A 21,110-nucleotide genomic window follows, 5' to 3' on the forward strand; every position below is an offset into this window, starting at 1 on the left:
CATTAGGTGCAGTATAGTTCCCCCACATTAGGTGCAGTATAGTTCCCCCACATTAGGTGCAGTATAGTTCCCCCACATTAGGTGCAGTATAGTTCCCCCACATTAGGTGCAGTATAGTTCCCCCACATTAGGTGCAGTATAGTTCCCCCACAGACATACAGTGTATGGCTGGAGACTGTATGCCTGTGTACTGCCCCACTTCAGTGTTCCGACCACCGCTCCTCCGGTCAGAGGTGACAATCTACAGGCCATAGCAGTAGGTCCCCGGACCAGAGGTCGGAGTACTGAAGCTGACGTGATGGTCACTTACACTTACTGGTCAGTGACGTCCCTGCATGCGCTACCTACCGGCAGCCCCTGCGTTTTTTAAGTTAACGCGGGCCGCAGAGAGGTAACAGGGACACAGGGATGTCCCGAAAGGGCTGATGATGAACGATGGCCGCGTGCCCACAGAGGTTCGCCATTACTGCTCTAGATCATGGTCTCTAGCAGATATATCAGCATTTCATCCATCCCCATACTAATCCCCTCCTGTACTCCCTGCATTGACCAGTGATGGCGCTGTCTGTCCCAGTACTGACCGGAAGAGGTTCTCGGCGCCCGCTCTCATCCTCATCTCCTTGTTGATCTGCTGGTTGATGCGCGCCCGGCGGTGCTGGAGCTTACTGCGCTGCGTCTGGGCGAACGGGTCACATCCCTGGAGGAGAGAATCAGGGGGAGCGGTGTTATATACAGTGCTGGAATAAAGTATGTGTGTCCCCCCCCCAGAGGACAATAGTATGTATGTCAGGGGGAGCGGTGTTATATACAGTGCTGGAATAAAGTATGTGCCCCCCCCCAGAGGACAATAGTATGTATGTCAGGGGGGGAGCGGTGTTATATACAGTGCTGGAATAAAGTATGTGCCCCCCCCCCCAGAGGACAATAGTATGTATATCAGGGGGGCGGTGTTATATACAGTGCTGGAATAAAGTATGTGCCCCCCTCCCTCTAGAGGACAATAGTATGTATGTCAGGGGGGAGCGGTGTTATATACAGTGCTGGAATAAAGTATGTGCCCCCCAGATGACAATAGTATGTATGTCAGGGGGAGCGGTGTTATATACAGTGCTGGAATAAAGTATGTGCCCCCCCCCCCAGAGGACAATAGTATGTATGTCAGGGGGGAGCGGTGTTATATACAGTGCTGGAATAAAGTATGTGCCCCCCCCCCCAGAGGACAATAGTATGTATGTCAGGGGGGAGCGGTGTTATATACAGTGCTGGAATAAAGTATGTGCCCCCCCAGAGGACAATAGTATGTATGTCAGGGGGGAGCGGTGTTATATACAGTGCTGGAATAAAGTATGTGCCCCCCCCCCCCCCAGAGGACAATAGTATGTATGTCATCATAATGTATGGGATTATAAAACATTCTCACCCATATGCTAAAGTAAGTGCCCCCCCCCCCCCCCCAACCTTGATGCCCCCCCTTATAGAGTGACAGTGTCCTCAAATGTCACATAATCCAAAACATCAGTATATACCGGGAGGAAAAGAGTCACTAGAGGGGGACGAGGGAGATCAGTACATTTAGGAATGAATACTATATATATTATATATATATATATATATATATATACACACACACACACACATACACACACACACACTTTTTTTTGCTTTAGTGTTTTAGCTTTTTTCATGTGGTATTTAGATATTATTCATTCTAGAATCTAGAATTGTTTTAAATCTTATTCTTTTTACACATTTTTCTAAGCTAGAATTTTCTTATTAGTTGTAGATTTTAGATTATATATAGTTTCATAACATGATTTTTTTTTAATCCACTTTTTGTTTATCAGTACATTTAGATATTATTTTTGTTTCTTGTATGTTATTTTTTGTATATCAGTACATTTAGATACTATTTTTGTTTCTTGTATATTATTTTTTGTATATCAGTACATTTAGATATTATTTTAGTTTCTCGTATATCAGTACATTTAGATATTATTTTTGTTTCTTGTATATTATTTTTTGTATATCAGTACATTTAGATATTATTTTAGTTTCTCGTATATCAGTACATTTAGATATTATTTTTGTTTCTTGTATATTATTTTTTGTGTATCAGTACATTTAGATATTATTTTAGTTTCTTGTATATTCTTTTTGTGTATCAGTACATTTAGATATTATTTAAGTTACTTGTATATTATTTTTTGTATCTCAGTACATTTAGATATTATTTTTTTTTCTTGTATATTATTTTTTGTATATCAGTACATTTAGATATTATTTTAGTTTCTTGTATATTATTTTTTGTATATCAGTACATTTAGATAATATCCAAGAAAAAAAAAAAATAATATCTAAATGTACTGATATACAAAAAATAACATACAAGAAACAAAAATAGTATTTTTTGTATATCAGTACATTTAGATATACAAAAAATAATATACAAGAAACAAAAATAATATCTAAATGTACTGATATACAAAAAATACTATTTTTGTTTCTTGTATATTATTTTTTGTATATCAGTACATTTAGATACTATTTTTGTTTCTTGTATATTATTTTTTGTATATCAGTACATTTAGATATTATTTTTGTTTCTTTTATATTATTTTTTGTATATCAGTACATTTAGATATTATTTTTGTTTCTTTTATATTATTTTTTGTATATCAGTACATTTAGATACTATTTTTGTTTCTTGTATATTATTTTTTGTATAGCAGTACATTTAGATATTATTTTTGTTTCTTGTATATTATTTTTTGTATAGCAGTACATTTAGATATTATTTTTGTTTCTTGTATATTACTTTGCTCGTCTTCAGGAGTTCTGGACATTTCCATGAGCCTCAGCTGCTGCACAAAGACCCTTCTACGCAACCATGGAGGAATGTCAGGGCTGGATGACGAGCGCCGGGGCTTTGTGTCACAGATTTGGGGGCTGAGATTTTAGGATTGTGAGTGTATAGGGGGAGAGAACAAAGCCGGAGGGGAAGACAACAAAACAGTCACTTCATAGTAAGGAGGGGCCATGTAACTGTGCCCCCCGAGCTCCTCCGGGGGTCACACACTGCCGGGAAAGTGATGTCGGGTGGGCTTGGACTGGCTAAAATAGAGAAAAGTGGGCAAACAATGTCACTTGTGTACCCCCACCATCCACCACACTACAATACACCTCGCCGCATCAGAGCGACCAAACACAAGGGGTGGGGAGGGCGGTGTTGTCAAAAGTGACACAAGTCCTCTACGAGCTCAGATCCTCAGGCAGACTATGCTAATAGAGCCCTGATTTAACTGATCAATGCTAAGCAATAGCATAACATTGATCAGTATACGCAATCCAATTATTGCTTTTTACAGTCCCCTATAGGAACTAAAAAGTGTGAATAAAATAATAAAATATATATATATATTTAAATCAAGAAAAAGAATAAAAATAAATTATGTTTGGTAAGACAATATGCAAATGATCCTGCCCGGTAAACAACAAAAATTCCCATCTAGACTAAAATGGTACAGATAAAATCTGCAGCGTAAACGCCATACGCTGTATACGGAAAAGTAAAACAGTTAAAGGGGTCAGATGCAAGTTTAAGCATTTTTTTGGTTTTACATTTTAAAAGTAGTACAATCAAACAAAACCTGTATAAATTGGGTATCCGTTTATTTGTAGTAACCTATAGAATTCAAATAAGGTGCGTAAAAATTAACCCCAATATTGCATTTTATTCCCCCCAATTTTACCCTACAAATTTTTTTTTGTTACACCATATATTTTGTGGTAAAATGAATGACAATGACCATATAGTGTGTGTATATATAATACGCCCAGATACTGACCATATAGTGTATAATATCCCCAGATACTGACCATATAGTGTCCATATATAATACCACCAGATACTGACCATATAGTGTCCATATATAATACCACCAGATACTGACCATATAGTGTCCATATATAATACCCCCAGATACTGACCATATAGTGTATAATACCCCCAGATACTGACCATATAGTGTATAATATCCCCAGATACTGACCATATAGTGTCGATATATAATACCACCAGATACTGACCATATAGTGCCCATATATAATACCCCAGATACTGACCATATAGTGTCCATATATAATACCACCAGATACTGACCATATAGTGTCCATATATAATACCACCAGATACTGACCATATAGTGTCCATATATAATACCCCAGATATTGACCATATAGTGTCCATATATAATACCACCAGATACTGACCATATAGTGTCCATATATAATACCACCAGATACTGACCATATAGTGTCCATATATAATACCCCAGATATTGACCATATAGTGTCCATATATAATCCCCCAGATACTGACCATATAGTGTCCATATATAATCCCACCAGATACTGACCATATAGTGTCCATATATAATCCCACCAGATACTGACCATATAGTGTCCATATATAATCCCACCAGATACTGACCATATAGTGTCCATATATAATACCACCAGATACTGACCATATAGTGTCCATATATAATACCACCAGATACTGACCATATAGTGTCCATATATAATACCACCAGATACTGACCATATAGTGCCCATATATAATACCCCAGATACTGACCATATAGTGTCCATATATAATACCACCAGATACTGACCATAGTGTCCATATATAATACCACCAGATACTGACCATATAGTGTCCATATATAATACCACCAGATACTGACCATATAGTGTCCATATATAATACCACCAGATACTGACCATATAGTGTCCATATATAATACCACCAGATACTGACCATATAGTGTCCATATATAATACCCCAGATACTGACCATATAGTGTCCATATATAATACCCCAGATACTGACCATATAGTGTCCATATATAATACCCCAGATACTGATCATATAGTGTCCATATATAATACCCCAGATACTGACCATATAGTGTCCATATATAATGACCCAGATACTGACCATATAGTGTCCATATATAATACCCCAGATACTGATCATATAGTGTGTATATATACCGCCAGATACTGATCATATAGTGTATAATATCCCCAGATACTGACCATATAGTGTCCATATATAATACCACCAGATACTGACCATATAGTGTCCATATATAATACCCCAGATACTGACCATATAGTGTCCATATATAATACCCCAGATACTGACCATATAGTGTCCATATATAATGACCCAGATACTGACCATATAGTGTCCATATATAATACCCCAGATACTGATCATATAGTGTGTATATATACCGCCAGATACTGATCATATAGTGTATAATATCCCCAGATACTGACCATATAGTGTCCATATATACAGTCATGGCCGTAAATGTTGGCACCCCTGGGCTGTACAGTGCGACCCAAAATCCATTGGTAATCCTCAGATTTCATGATGTCTTGTACACATTCAAGGCCCCCAGTGCCAGTGGCAACAAAACAACCCAAAACATCACTGACCTCCCCCATATGTCACTGTAGGTACTGTGTTCTTTTCTTTGTAGGCCTCATTCCGTTTTCAGTGAACAGTAGAATGATGCGCTTTACCAAAAAGATCTATCTTGGTCTCATCTGTCCACAAGACATTTTCCCAGAAGGATTTTGGTTACTCAAGTTAATTTTGGTAAAATGTAGTCTTGGTTTTTTATGTCTCCGCCATAGCGGGCTCCTCCTGGGTCTCCGCCATAGCGGGCTCCTCCTGGGTCTCCGCCATAGCGGGCTCCTCCTGGGTCTCCGCCATAGCGGGCTCCTCCTGGGTCTCCGCCATAGCGGGCTCCTCCTGGGTCTCCGCCATAGCGGGCTCCTCCTGGGTCTCCGCCATAGCGGGCTCCTCCTGGGTCTCCGCCATAGCGGGCTCCTCCTGGGTCTCCGCCATAGCGGGCTCCTCCTGGGTCTCCGCCATAGCGGGCTCCTCCTGGGTCTCCGCCATAGCGGGCTCCTCCTGGGTCTCCGCCATAGCGGGCTCCTCCTGGGTCTCCGCCATAGCGGGCTCCTCCTGGGTCTCCGCCATAGCGGGCTCCTCCTGGGTCTCCGCCATAGCGGGCTCCTCCTGGGTCTCCGCCATAGCGGGCTCCTCCTGGGTCTCCTCCATAGTGGGGTCCTCCTGGGTCTCCTCCATAGCGTTTAATTTCATTTAAATGTGGACGGATAGTTTGCGCTGACACTGATGCTCCCTGAGCCTGCAGGACAGCTTGAATATTTTTGGAACTTGTTTGGGGCTGCTTATCCATCATCTGGACTATCCGGATTTATCCACCATTTTGGTTCTCAAGTCCTCAGACAGTTCTCTTCTCTTTCTGTTATCCATGCTTAGTGTGGCACACACAGACACACAATGCAAAGACTAAGGCTAGGTTCAGACTACGGAATTTCCGACTGTCTGCCTGCAAAATTTTCCGCGACTATTTTCCGCCTCCAAAAGGCGTTTTTCAGTTTCATGCGTAATTTTGTCATTTCCGCAAGTAATCCGCAGCTATTCCGCACGGAAATGACGCCACCAAATCCTCCTTAAATTTCTGCTTCAATTACAAGCAGAAAACAGTGGGAGTGCTAAGAGCCAAGTTCAGCCCCTTTTGGACCATGTGATCACATGTCCCAAACCAGGTCAGTCAAATTTTTTCAATGTGGGCTAGTCCAAGAACCAGTGGGCTGATCATAATTAAATTTCTGACTCAAATCCGTACAGAGTTTCCGCATGTAATCCGCTTTCAATCTGCCTACATTCCGCGTTTGAACAAAAATCTGCCGGGAAATGAGAGTCCCATTGAAGTCAATGGGATTCTGCGGCGGAAATCCGTCTGAAGAAAGAGCTCCTCCTTTCTTCAGGCGGAAAATTTCTAGCGGAAATTGTGAAGCTGGAGGCGAGGAGAGCGGAGATACTGGAGGGGAGCGGTCTCTTCAAGGAGAAGCTGATCAACAGCGATCGGTTTGCCGCCATGAAATCCCCAGGTAAGGTGGAGGTGGATGATGGGGAGAGTAGTGGCGGTGAACATAGTGAGGATGGTGGTGAAGATGTGATGGAGGAAAGTGCACAATGTGCGGAAGTTGTAGCTACTCCCTGTGACACCCAGGACAGCTACATTGAGGCTGGACAGGTGGCACTACCACCAAGTGAGAGCGAGGAGGATGACGTGGAGGGTGAGGCTGGGGGTCTATTGAGAGCTATTATGATGCAAGAGTCCCCAGCCCACCTCCAGAATTTCACCTTTGGCGATGAAGAGTGTGAGAATGTGGTCGTAAAGCAGAAGGCCAAGAAGCGCAAGACAAAGGAGACGGTGCAATATGTATTTGTCCCTTTCCAGCAGTCTGGGCCAGCTGCAAAGCTGGTTCAGGCTGCAGGCTCCCCCAAACTGCCAGACCCCGTTCCTGTGGTGGAGCGGGGCCAGCATGGGGGGTACAGCATGGCGTCAGGAAAGGCTAAGGGCGCAATAGTTGAGAAGCCCACCCATCCTGTCGGTAAGGAAGGGCAGGATGGGCTCATGCCGGGCAGCTCTGGAACTGCAGGAACGCCCCAGGGTGGCAGGGGGCATGCCCAAGCGCCAGAGGCAAGTTACGCTGCCGTGTGCTCGGGGGGCGGTTCCCCGAGTACTGTGGGCACTACTGGCGCCGCGGGGCACTCCCCTGTGAGGGGGGGAAAGTGTCCGGGCGCCAGAGAGCGTTGAGTCCGTGTGCTCGGGGGGCGGTCCCCCGAGTACAGTTTGTTCTGCGGGCACTCCCCTGTGAGGGGGGGGGGGGGGGGGGGGAGTGTCCCGGTGCCGGGATCAGTGTCCGGCAATGGCGCCGTGGGAGGAGCTAGGGTGCGCTCGGGGGGGGGGGGCAGCCCCAGACTCAGGTGGAGTCATTGCCCAGTCAGGAGGAGGAGCCATCGTCAGCAGCAGCAGCCAAGCTGGAAAAAAGAACTTAGTAAAGCCCGCAGTACTACAATTCCCAGCCAGCCCAGAATCAGTTAGGCAGGATATGAGTGAGAATGCTGAGTGTAGTAGTGTTGTGGATGAGAGGAGTGTCAGTGGAGTGAATGTTGGTGGGAGTAGTGGTATGGATGGAAAAAAGGATGATGTGAGTGGTGATGTGAGTGGTGGTGTGAATGGTGTTTCTGGGTCTGGCCCGGCTGCCCCCCGGCAGTGACTGCTCCTAGGAGCTATGCTAATGTCACTGCCGGGGGTCCAGGGGGGTCCCCGTCTCCGTTCGTCCCCGGGGGTTACTTGCAACAGCGCCTCCTGGAGGCTCTGCGTAGGGGCGACAGGTCGATCCAGGTAGAGGGAAGGGGTGAGGTCGACCGGTCTTTCTGGATAGAGAGGCACGGTTTGGGGGCTTTCCGAGAGCAGAATGGGGAGGTGGTCTGGTCCCTCCCGACAACCGGGCAGGACAATAACCGCAGGAATGTGGTCCGTCTGATTTGGAGGGGCGAGGATGCGTGCCCACCTCGCGCTAAAGTGGTTGAGCTCCTCCTCCAGATGGAATTCAGGGCGAGTGACATCTTTGCCCTGATCCACCCCTACGGTACGTCCGAGTTTGACGTCAGTTTCGTTCGGCCAGAGGGTCTCGAACTCTTCTGGTCAAACTACGAGGTGGCGAAGAACGAGCCCGACTGGCGGGATTTTGCCGTAAAGGCAATTTCCCGTCAGAACTCAGTCAAGAAGGTGACCGTTTTGACCCGTAACGAGTCACTTTCTTGTTACGACCTCATGACCTGGCTCGGTCGGTATGGGGATGTGCGGACATGCCCAAGAAAAACTTTGATGAGCACGGGATCTGGTCCGGGGCCTGGACGTTTTCCGTCAAACTCAGGCGTTCAGGGAGTACGGTTGCCCACATTCCGTCAGCCGCCTTCCTTGGACGTGACAGGATCCAGGTCTTCTACCAGGGGCAGCCTAAGGTCTGTCACAGGTGCGGTAGCCCCACCCATTTTAGCGCAGCCTGTACTGTACAGGTCTGTGCTTTGTGTGGTGGGGTGGGTCATCTGGCCGCATCCTGTAGGCAGATCCGCTGCCATCTGTATGGTGTCCTCGGGCACCCTTTTAGCCGCTGTCCTAGCGCCTTCGCCCGTGCGGCGGCCGCTCCAGCTGGGGAGAGCTGTGAAGTTGCCTCGGCTGGAGAGGGTACGAGCAGGGATGGGGGCGCACCAGGGCTAGTGAGGAGGAAGGGCCCCGCTAAGGCGGGAGGAAAATCGGAGGAGGAGTAGGGAGCTGGAGAGTGCCCAAGTGACGGGGGTAGCTCCGGCCCCTGCTCCTGAAGCTGGCCCTGAAATTACTGAAGCCCTGGAGGAGGACATGCTGGATGAGGAGATCAGGAGACTGGGCGACGAGGAAGGCAATATGGCCGACTCTTCCGATTCCTCCCACTATGAAAGTGTGGATGAGGAGAGTGTAGAGAAGGCCAAAAAGAAAGAAAAGGGCAAAAGGAAAAGGAGAAAGAAGAGGTGCAAGCCCTCTCCCCCTCGTACTGCGGGCCGGGTCCCAAGCGGAAGCCTGACTGCCCCCCCTCTGGTTGACCTGTCAAACCGGTACCTTGTCCTTGATAACATCTCCTCCCCCTCCTTGGAGGGGGAAGGTGAGGGCGAGGTGCCCAGGGAGAAAGAGCCTCTGGGGGGAACTGGGCTCTGTCCTGTTGAGGCACCTTCCTCGGAGGGCAGGGCTAGACCGGGGTCAGACGGAGACGGGGACCATATGGACCAGAGTGAGTCCAAAAAAAGAGGCAAAAGCGGTCCTGCCCTTTCTTCTTCTTCTGGGGATGAGGGGGCGAAGAAGAAGGGGAAGAAAAAATAAAGGTGAGTCCATCTAACTCAATCACCCATGATGGCGGCACTCACCCCATTGATACTGGCATCCATTAACTGTGCCAGTATAAAGTCGGATACGGCTAGATTCGCAGCCTTTGATTTTCTCGGCCGTGTTGAAGCCGACATTTTCTTTTTACAGATCAGGTTGTCAGATCTAGCCTCTCTGGTTAAAGCCAGAAGAGAGTGGAGGCGCGGGCCCTCCTACTGGTCTCTTGCGGCTGAGCCGTATAGTGGGGTAGCGGTCCTTTTTACCGCTCCGGTTGAATGCCGGCGGGTTATTGAGTTAGAAATGGGGAGGTGCCTGATCTTAGATGTCCTCATGAAGGGGCAAGAGCTCCGGCTCATTAACATCTACGCCCCACAAACCAAGTGGGGCCGCAAAGATCTCTTTATGAGGATTAAGCCCTTCCTTTTTACTAGCCGGCAAGTGATTTTTGGAGGGGACTTAAAAAATGTCACGAGGTCCCAAGATAGGAGAGGTTCCAATGGTCCGCTGGCTTACGATAGCGTGGCCCTTAATAATATAGTTAGGGAAGTTCGCCTAGAGGACGCCCACATCCGGAGCCCCTCAGGCCACGTGGGTTTCACCCATCATCGAGGTAGCTGCAGGTCTAGGATAGACAGGTTTTATTTAAAGGAGGAAGCCATCTCTTCCGCAGTGTCCGTGGTTGAGGTGGAATTCTCCGATCACTATATGATTTTGTTTTCCTTGAATGTTTCAGAGACCCCCCGGATGGGTAAAGGTTATTGGAAGCTGAATTCGTCCCTCCTGGAGGAAGCGGAGATAAGACAGTCCTTTGAGGATTTTCTTCAGAGTCCGGTACCTTTACTGGACCTTTGTAGTAGTAAGTCAGAGTTGTGGGAGATATTCAAGAAGCGGGTTGCGGGGTTCTTCCGCCAGCTCTCGAGCCTCAGGTCCCTGAATAGGTATCGCCTGTATCAGGGTCTGAGGAGGAAATTCGAGCTCCTTGTCTCGACTGGAGGTAGCCGGGAGGATATCTCCAGAGTGAAGTCCTTGCTGATGAGGTGTCAGTACGATAGACACGCATCTTTGGTTTTTGAGAGGGATTACGGGAAGTACCGCTCACCCGACCCTTACAGGAACTGTAAGATGTCAGCGAGTAGTAAAGTCATTTCAGGACTGATTGATAGTACGGGATCTCTGAATCGGTCCAGATCAGGGATCTTGAAGGTCGTCAGATCCTTCTACTCACACCTCTTGGGAAGGAAGGATCTAGATCGAGACAGGATGTCGGCTTTCCTGGCTGAAACCATTCCTGAGCCAGGGGTGGACACCCCTCTTGATGTTTTGGCAGAAGAAATCAGGGAAGAGGAAGTGAGACTGGCGATCGAGGGGCTTGCCCCTAAGAAGTCACCAGGTCCGGATGGCTTAACATCCGAGTGGTACAGGACCTTTAAGGAGTCTTTAGCTCCCCTCTTGACTGAGGTATTTAATGAGTGTCTCTCCTCGGGCACTCTGCCGAAGTCAATGAGGAGGTCGGCCCTGATTCTTCTCTCAAAGGGTAAAGATCCTAGCCGTATAGAGAATTGGAGGCCCATAGCTCTTCTCAATACGGACAGGAAGCTTCTTGCCAAGATACTGTTTAATCGGCTGGTGAAGTTTGCACCCCGGCTCCTTTTGGGGGCTCAGCACTGCTTGGTTCCAGGCCGCAGCACCTTAAGTGCTGTTCTCGGTGTCCGGGAGGCAGTGGAGCGGAGTAGTGCAGGTCTCTGGAAGGGGTACTTGCTGTCCCTGGATCAGGCCAAAGCATTTGATCGGGTGAACCACGAGTACCTCTGGTCCGTCCTTCTGAGATATGGCTTACCGTGTGCTTTTATTAATTGGCTTAAGACCTTATATGCAGGGGCAGAGAGTTTCCCGCTGGTGAACGGGTGGTCTGGCCGCTCTTTTGAGGTGGGGTCCGGAGTCCGTCAGGGTTGTCCTTTGAGCCCGCTTTTATACGTGTTCGCAATTGATACCTTCGCCCGGAGGGTAGATTGTGGGCCGTTGGCGGGAGTCGGGATGAGTCTGGTGGAGCTGGATGTCGCCCAGAGAGTGGTGGCGTACGCTGATGATGTCACCATTTTCGAGAGAGAGAGAGGAGGTCGATGTGGTGATGTCGGAGGTGGAACGCTACTCGAAGGCATCCGGGTCTAAGATCAACCGGGATAAGTGTGAAAGTCTCTGGCTGGGAGGGGGAGATCCCACTTTTGATCTCCCGGACACCCTCCCAGGGCCCCAAGACTCAGCAAAAATTCTGGGCATCACATTCGGCCAGGATGATTATCCCACCAAAAACTGGGATGGTAAGCTCCAGGATGCCGCTCATAAGGTGGACCAGTGGAAGGGTTGGTCTATGACCCTCAGGGAAAGGGTACACATGATCAAATCTTACCTGCTCCCCTTGTTTATCTATCTGGGCAGCGTATGTATCTTGCCAGAGGCTTACTACACTAGGATCTACAGCCTGTTTTTCCAACTGTTATGGGGGAACAGGATGAACCTAGTAGAGGGAGGTTACGTACCGCACGAGGAGACTAGGGGGTTTATCTATGGTAAACCCTGTGGTGTTCTTAACAAACACCTTCTTGAAAGCCAACATCTCAAACCTCTGGTCAGAGAGGGCTCCTCCGTGGGTACTCTCCTGCAGGGAATGGTTTCGGCCTTTCTTCCAGGAATGGGAGACAGGAGGGCAAGTGAAGGACCTCCGTACGCCCCATGGGCATCTTCCGGCTTATGCTACCCCAACTCTGAAGGTGATACGTCGGTAGGGTCTGGGAGTGTGGGAGATCAGGACCCAGTCAAGGCAGTTCCTTGACAAACGGGTTCTGTTGACCCACTTCCAGTCTCTGGCGCTCAGGGACTGCCCAGATCGGGATCTGAGGGTGGGGTTGTATCTTTTAAATATGAAACGGATCCCCCAGAAGTTTTGGGACTTGGCCTGGCGATGCTTTCAGGGGAAGCTATATGTGAGGGACAATTTGAAGTGTAGGAGATCTGATGACCGGGGATGTTCCCGAGAAGAGTGCGGGGACATGCTGGAAAGCATGGACCATTTCCTGCTTCATTGTCCCTTTAATATAGGGGTCTACAACCGGGTGGGCGCTTCCATCGGCTGGAGTCAACTTGCCGGCCTTACCTATCCAGAGTGGGCTTATGGGGCATTCAGGACCCTGGGTGGCCGTGATCGGGGCACTTTGTTTTTAGTCAGCTTAGTGGTTAGGTACTACACGTGGAACGCACAGTGTTTAGTGTCTACACAGCGCAAAGTCCTCTCCGCGGTGGAGGTCTGTAGGAACATCACTGGTGACCTCGGGAAGATCAGGTCTTTGGAGTATGGCAGTCTTGGTACCAGTAGGGCTTCTCTCCTATGGAGAGGGTTTTCTTTTGATGTGCCCTAGGTACTAGACCTTTTGGGTAGAGTACCCTTGATTTGGTTAGGGACAGTGATGCAGGGACAGGGTTAGGGTGATAGTAGGGTCAGTTTATTTTTAGGGATAATGGTAGGGAGAGAGGTAGGGTGGAGTTAGGGAAAGAATATAAATTTTGTATGTATCAGGATTGCCATCCTTCTTCCTGGTGGTGGGCTAATGCATGTGCACCATAGCTTTTTGTTTTGTTTTCCGATGTTAAGGTTATGAAGGGCTTACAGGCACCGAACTTGGGCCTAAAGTGTGTTGTATTGTTTTCTTATGTATGTTAAAGCTGGTAATGGTTAAGTTGGTTGGGAGGAGTTCTAGGTTGGGAGGGCATATTTGTGGGTGGTGGTGGTCTTTTCTTTTGGTGGACCTGGCATGGGTGAGTTGTGGACTGGACATTGAGGACTATGAACTGTATGGAAAAAACTCTGACCCATGTACAGGAGGGCGGGTGGTGTGGGTGAAGGGTCAGTTTAGTGTAGAATGTTCTTCTATATTTATAGGTGAGTTTTCTGTTTATAGGTGTATATAGTTTGTGTATAGTATTGTATATAGTAGTGTATATAGTTAGTTATGTATATAGTATGTATAATGTATGTTATATTATTATAATTTTTATTTTATGAATTTTTTTTTTTTTTTTGAAGTACCGTATATAGTATTTATAGTAGAGATAGACATGGCAGTCGAACCAGTTTTGTTTTTGTAGTAATGTTTCTTTAGTATCCCGTTGTGGATTTATTTTCTTTGGTTTATATATGTAGTATGTAGTAAAATTGTGTGTAAGCATGTGTGTATTGTGTTTTCTGTGATATTTTCCTGAGTTTGGGTATTTTGAGTTAATTATTTGTTTATTTATTTTTCCGTTGGTTTCTTGGTTAAGTGTAGTTAATATATTGATATATATGTGTGCATGTGTGTGTTATAGTGTTATTATTATCATTAATGTTATTCTAAAAAAAAAAAAAAAAAAAAAATACATGGTGTGCAGTGTGAGTGCTTGTTGTGTTTTCTATGTATGATTTTTCCCGAGTTTGGGTGTTTTTGAGTTAAAGCGAAATAGTGCTATTTTTATGTTTCTTATGAGTGTGTTGTTTGGCTATAAGAGGTGTAGTTGTAATATTCCTAGTTCTAGTGGGAAAGCTGGGCTGGCCGGTTAGGCAGGATTTTTGTTCTTTTATTTAAATGTAAAGTTTGGGTTTATGTTATTTCATGTTGTTGTTTTCCGTTATGGCAAAGTTGTGCTGGTTTATGTTTTGTTATGATTTATATTTTTCTAATAAAAGATTTACAGGATATAACTCAGGATCAGTACAGGATAAGTAATGTAATGTATGTACACAGTGACCCCACCAGCAGAATAGTGAGTACAGCTCTGGAGTATAATACAGGATATAACTCAGGATCAGTACAGGATAAGTAATGTAATGTATGTACACAGTGACCCCACCAGCAGAATAGTGAGTACAGCTCTGGGGTATAATACAGGATATAACTCAGGATCAGTACAGGATAAGTAATGTAATGTATGTACACAGTGACCCCACCAGCAGAATAGTGAGTACAGCTCTGGAGTATAATACAGGATATAACTCAGGATCAGTAAAGGATAAGTAATGTAATGTATGTACACAGTGACCTCACCAGCAGAATAGTGAGTACAGCTCTGGAGTATAATACAGGATATAACTCAGGATCAGTACAGGATAAGTAATGTAATGTATGTACACAGTGACCTCACCAGCAGAACAGTGAGTACAGCTCTGGAGTATAATACAGGATATAACTCAGGATCAGTACAGGATAAGTAATGTAATGTATGTACACAGTGACCTCACCAGCAGAATAGTGAGTACAGCTCTGGAGTATAATACAGGATATAACTCAGGATCAGTACAGGATAAGTAATGTAATGTATGTACACAGTGACCTCACCAGCAGAATAGTGAGTACAGCTCTGGAGTATAATACAGGATATAACTCAGGATCAGTACAGGATAAGTAATGTAATGTATGTACACAGTGACCTCACCAGCAGAATAGTGAGTACAGCTCTGGAGTATAATACAGGATATAACTCAGGATCAGTACAGGATAAGTAATGTAATGTATGTACACAGTGACCTCACCAGCAGAATAGTGAGTACAGCTCTGGAGTATAATACAGGATATAACTCAGGATCAGTACAGGATAAGTAATGTAATGTATGTACACAGTGATCTCACCAGCAGAATAGTGAGTACAGATCTGGAGTATAATACAGATACAGGATATAACTCAGGATCAGTACAGGATAAGTAATGTAATGTATGTGCACAGTGACCTCACCAGCAGAATAGTGAGTACTGCTGTGCAGTATAATACAGAATATAACTCAGGATCAGTACAGGATAAGTAATGTAATGTATGTACACAGTGACCTCACCAGCAGAATAGTGAGTACAGCTCTGGAGTATACTACCGGATAAGTATGTACCCGGTGACCCTCTATGTTACACGTGGTGCTCTGACACGTGTCGTTCCCCTGATGACATTTTTAGCGCTTCCAGCACAATTAATCCTTTTATTGAATTGTACATAATTATTTAACTCCTTAATAGGATTCTCCAATTTATTTTAATTCAGCATTAGGTGTCACATCCTCAGGACTTCACCGTCTACCTGAGAATTGGCGCGGTTTAGTGATGATGTTTCTGGCTGCTCGGATCTTAAGGTTATACGAGGGCTTCAAATTTGTTTTAAAACCGCGGTAACTGAGCGGGTGCTGAAAAACCGCACAATGTACGGAAAAGGAAGCAGAGAACCCACCAGAGCAGGGAACGTGGGCATAAAGGATATTAAAGGGGCACTCCACTGGCCAGCGTCTAGAACTAAATGTCCCAAACGTTGTTTTCGCGCTGCGTGGCTCGGCCACGCCCCCTCAATGCAAGTCTATGGTGGGGGCGTCACGCCCCCTCCCATAGACTTGCATTGAGGGGGCGTGGTTGTGATGTCATGCGGGGCGTGGCCAACCCAAGCAGCTCGAAAACAGACATGCGGGACATTTATTTCCAAAAGCTGGCCAGTGGAGTGCCCCTTTAAGGGATGGGAACGGAGCCACCTGCATAAATTTACTGAAAATCTTATTGATGGGAAGAACCCCCAGGAGCAGAAGCATTTGCCCCCTGGTCACTGCCCCTTTGGTAGCATTACCCCAGACCCCCCCTGTATATGTAGCCCCCCCTCTCTACAGGATCGGCTGTGGGATTTTATCTGGGTTTTTACTGCATGAACGTCGCGTTTCAATTCCAGAACAGATCGGAGTGAACCAGTCTGCTAAGGGTTACACGACCCCTTCATGACCCAGTGATGCTGCAGCCAAAGCTAGTGAGGGGACGGAGGTGGGAGACCCCTGTGATGGGCACTGAGCTATCTGGAGGCACTACAACTCCCAGCAGAGTAATGTGACCACATAGACATGAAGCCGCTCACCTTCCGGATGCTGCCGTCCGTCTCGTGGTGTTCGGGGTACGAGTCGCCATCACCAGAACCGGCCTCCATTATCTGCCCCCGGGGTTAGACGTCCTGAGAGAGAGAGGGGTCATCACATACCAGAGCGCATCAATATCACTACTTATTCCTGTATACAGCCCATATATACCATACAACCCCTATATAATGTACATCCCGTATACAGCCCCTATATAACATACATCCCGTATACAGACACTATATACCATAAATCCCATATACAGCCCCTATATAATGTACATACCGTATACAGCCCCTATATGCCATACATCCTGTATACAGTCCCATACATCCCGTATACAGTCCCTATATAACATACATCCCGTATACAGCCCCTATATACCATACATCCCGTATACAGCCCCTATATAACATACATCCCGTATACAGCCCCTATATACCATACATCCCGGATACAGCCCCTATATACCATACATCCCGTGTACAGCCCCTATGTAATGTATGCCCCGTATACAGCCCCTATATACCATTCATCCCATATACAGCCCCTATATAACATACATCCCCTATAAAGCCCCTATGTAATGTACGTCCCGTTTACAGCCCTATATAATGTACATCCCGTCTACAGCCCCTATATAGCATACATCCCTTATACGGCCCCTATATAACATACATCCCGTATACAGCTCCTATATAACATACATCCCCTATATAACATACATCCCGCATACAGCCCCTATATGACATACATACCGTATACAGCCCCTATATAACATACATCCCGTATACAGCCCCTATATACCATACATCCCGTATATGGCCCCTATATACCATACATCCCGTATACAGCCCCTATATACCATACATCCTGCATACAGCCCCTATATACCATACGTCCCGCATACAGCCCCTATATACCATACATCCCGCATACAGCCCCTATATACCATACGTCCCGCATACAGCCCCTATATACCATACGTCCCGCATACAGCCCCTATATACCATACATCCCGCATACAGCCCCTATATAACATACATCCCGCATACAGCCCCTATATACCATACATCCCGCATACAGTCCCTATATACCATACATCCCGCATACAGTCCCTATATACCATACATCCCGCATACAGCCCCTATATAACATACATCCCGTATACAGCCCCTATATACCATACATCCCGTATACAGCCCCTATATACCATACATTCCGTATACAGCCCCTATATAACATACATCCCGTATACAGCCCCTATATAACATACATCCCGTATACAGCCCCTATATAACATACATCCCGTATACAGCCCCTATATACCATACATCCCGTATACAGCCCCTATATACCATACATCCCGTATACAGCCCCTATATAACATACATCCCTTATACAGCCCCTATATACCATACATCCCGTATACAGCCCCTATATAACATACATCCCTTATACAGCCCCTATATAACATACATCCCGTATACAGCACCTATATAATGTACATCTTGCATACAACCCCTATACATCCCTCTCTCCTCCCCAGTGTGATCCCCTCTCTCCTCCCCGGTGTGCTCTCTCCTCTCCTCTCTCCTCCCCGGTGTGATCCCCTCTCTCCTCCCCGGTGTGATCCCCTCTCTCCTCCCCAGTGTGATCCCCTCTCTCCTCCCCAGTGTGATCCCCTCTCTCCTCCCCAGTGTGATCCCCTCTCTCCTCCCCAGTGTGATCCCCTCTCTCCTCCCCGGTGTGCTCCCCTCTCTCCTCCCAGGTATGATCCCCTCTCTCGTGTGCTCCCCTCTCTCCTCCCCGGTGTGTCCCCTCTCTCCTCTCCATGTGATCCCCTCTCCTCCCCAGTGTGATCCCCTCCTCTCTCCTCCCCGGTGTGATCCCCTCTCCTCCCCGGTGTGCTCTCCTCTCCTCTCTCTTCCCCGGTTTGCTCTCCTCCCCGGTGTGTCCCCTCTCTCCTCCCCGGTGTGGTCCCCTCTCTCCTCCCCAGTGTGATCCCCTCTCTCCTCCCCGGTATGATCCCCTCTCTCGTGTGCTCCCCTCTCTCCTCCCCGGTGTGATCCCCTCTCCTCCCCGGTGTGATCCCCTCTCCTCCCCGGTGTGTCCTCTCTCTCCTCTCCATGTGATCCCCTCTCCTCCCCTCCATGTGATCCCCTCTCCTCCCCAGTGTGATCCCCTCCTCTCTCCTCCCCGGTGTGATCCCCTCTCCTCCCAGGTGTGCTCTCCTCTCCTCTCTCTTCCCCGGTTTGCTCTCCTCTCCTCCCCGGTGTGTCCTCTCTCTCCTCCCCGGTGTGGTCCCCTCTCTCCTCCCCGGTGTGGTCCCCTCTCTCCTCCCCGGTGTGATCCCCTCTCTCCTCCCCAGTGTGCTCTCTCCTCCCCGGTGTGCTCTCTCCTCTCCTCTCTCCTCCCCGGTGTGATCCCCTCTCTCCTCCCCGGTGTGATCCCCTCTCTCCTCCCCAGTGTGATCCCCTCTCTCCTCCCCAGTGTGATCCCCTCTCTCCTCCCCAGTGTGATCCCCTCTCTCCTCCCCAGTGTGATCCCCTCTCTCCTCCCCAGTGTGATCCCCTCTCTCCTCCCCGGTGTGATCCCCTCTCTCCTCCCAGGTATGATCCCCTCTCTCGTGTGCTCCCCTCTCTCCTCCCCGGTGTGTCCCCTCTCTCCTCTCCATGTGATCCCCTCTCCTCCCCAGTGTGATCCCCTCCTCTCTCCTCCCCGGTGTGATCCCCTCTCCTCCCCGGTGTGCTCTCCTCTCCTCTCTCTTCCCCGGTTTGCTCTCCTCCCCGGTGTGTCCCCTCTCTCCTCCCCGGTGTGGTCCCCTCTCTCCTCCCCAGTGTGATCCCCTCTCTCCTCCCCGGTATGATCCCCTCTCTCGTGTGCTCCCCTCTCTCCTCCCCGGTGTGATCCCCTCTCCTCCCCGGTGTGATCCCCTCTCCTCCCCGGTGTGTCCTCTCTCTCCTCTCCATGTGATCCCCTCTCCTCCCCTCCATGTGATCCCCTCTCCTCCCCAGTGTGATCCCCTCCTCTCTCCTCCCCGGTGTGATCCCCTCTCCTCCCAGGTGTGCTCTCCTCTCCTCTCTCTTCCCCGGTTTGCTCTCCTCTCCTCCCCGGTGTGTCCTCTCTCTCCTCCCCGGTGTGGTCCCCTCTCTCCTCCCCGGTGTGGTCCCCTCTCTCCTCCCCGGTGTGGTCCCCTCTCTCCTCCCCGGTGTGGTCCCCTCTCTCCTCCCCGGTGTGGTCCCCTCTCTGGTGTGCTCTCCTCTCCTCCCCGGTGTGCTCTCCTCCCCGGTGTGCTCTCCTCCCCAGTGTGCTCTCCTCTCTCTCCTCCCCGGTGTGCTCTCCTCTCTCTCCTCCCCAGTGTGATCCCCTCTCTCCTCCCCGGTGTGATCCCCTCTCTCCTCCCCGGTGTGATCCCCTCTCTCCTCCCCGGTGTGATCCCCTCTCTCCTCCCCGGTGTGATCCCCTCTCTCCTCCCCGGTGTGATCCCCTCTCTCCTCCCCGGTGTGATCCCCTGCTCTCCTCCCCGGTGTGTCCCCTGCTCTCCTCCCCGGTGTGTCCCCTGCTCTCCTCCCCGGTGTGTCCCCTGCTCTCCTCCCCGGTGTGTCCCCTGCTCTCCTCCCCGGTGTGTCCCCTGCTCTCCTCCCCGGTGTGTCCCCTGCTCTCCTCCCCGGTGTGTCCCCTGCTCTCCTCCCCGGTGTGTCCCCTGCTCTCCTCCCCGGTGTGTCCCCTGCTCTCCTCCCCGGTGTGTCCCCTGCTCTCCTCCCCGGTGTGTCCCCTGCTCTCCTCCCCGGTGTGCTCTGCTCTCCTCTCTCCTCCCCGGTGTGCTCTCCTCTCTCCTCCCCGGTGTGTCCCCTCTCTCCTCCCCGGTGTGTCCCCTCTCTCCTCCCCGGTGTGTGCTCTTCTCTCTCCTCCCCGGTGTGTGCTCTTCTCTCTCCTCCCCGGTGTGTGCTCTTCTCTCTCCTCCCCGGTATGTGCTCTCCTCCCCGGTGGGCTCCCCTCTCTCCTCCCCGGTGTGCTCCCCTCTCTCCTCCCCGGTGTGCTCCCCTCTCTCCTCCCCGGTGTGCTCTCCTCTCTCCTCCCCGGTGTGTGCTCTTCTCTCTCCTCCCCGGTGTGTGCTCTTCTCTCTCCTCCCCGGTGTGTGCTCTCCTCTCTCCTCCCCGGTGTGCTCTCCTCCCCGGTGTGCTCCCCTCTCTCCTCCCCGGTGTGATCCCCTCTCTCCTCCCCGGTGTGCTCTCCTCCCCGGTGTGATCCCCTCTCTCCTCCCCGGTGTGCTCTCCTCTCCGGTGTGCTCTCCTCTCTCCTCCCCGGTGTGCTCTCCTCTCTCCTCCCCGGTGTGATCCCCTCTCTCCTCCCCGTTGTGCTCTCCTCTCCTCCCCGGTGTGCTCTCCTCT

At 48.7% G+C, this 21,110-nt stretch overlaps 1 protein-coding gene across 4 annotated transcripts in view; it reads right to left on the minus strand.

Annotated features, from left to right (window-relative positions):
* The window catches only part of RHPN1 (rhophilin Rho GTPase binding protein 1), a 71,300-nt gene that overhangs the window by 41,034 nt on the left and 9,156 nt on the right, over positions 1-21,110 (minus strand). For 2 of the 4 annotated variants that reach the window (XM_056522910.1, XM_056522908.1), the window contains exons 2-3: positions 16,719-16,811; positions 582-697 (exon numbers count right to left, since the gene is read on the minus strand). In XM_056522910.1, the coding sequence (XP_056378885.1) occupies positions 582-697; positions 16,719-16,787 (185 nt within the window). In that variant the 5' untranslated portion in view covers positions 16,788-16,811. The remainder of the gene's footprint in view (positions 1-581; positions 698-16,718; positions 16,812-21,110) is intronic. The other 2 variants (XM_056522912.1, XM_056522911.1) reach the window with 1 other exon arrangement.

This window comes from Hyla sarda, chromosome 5 (genome assembly GCF_029499605.1).
Source record: "Hyla sarda isolate aHylSar1 chromosome 5, aHylSar1.hap1, whole genome shotgun sequence".
NCBI classification, from domain to species: Eukaryota; Metazoa; Chordata; class Amphibia; order Anura; family Hylidae; genus Hyla; species Hyla sarda.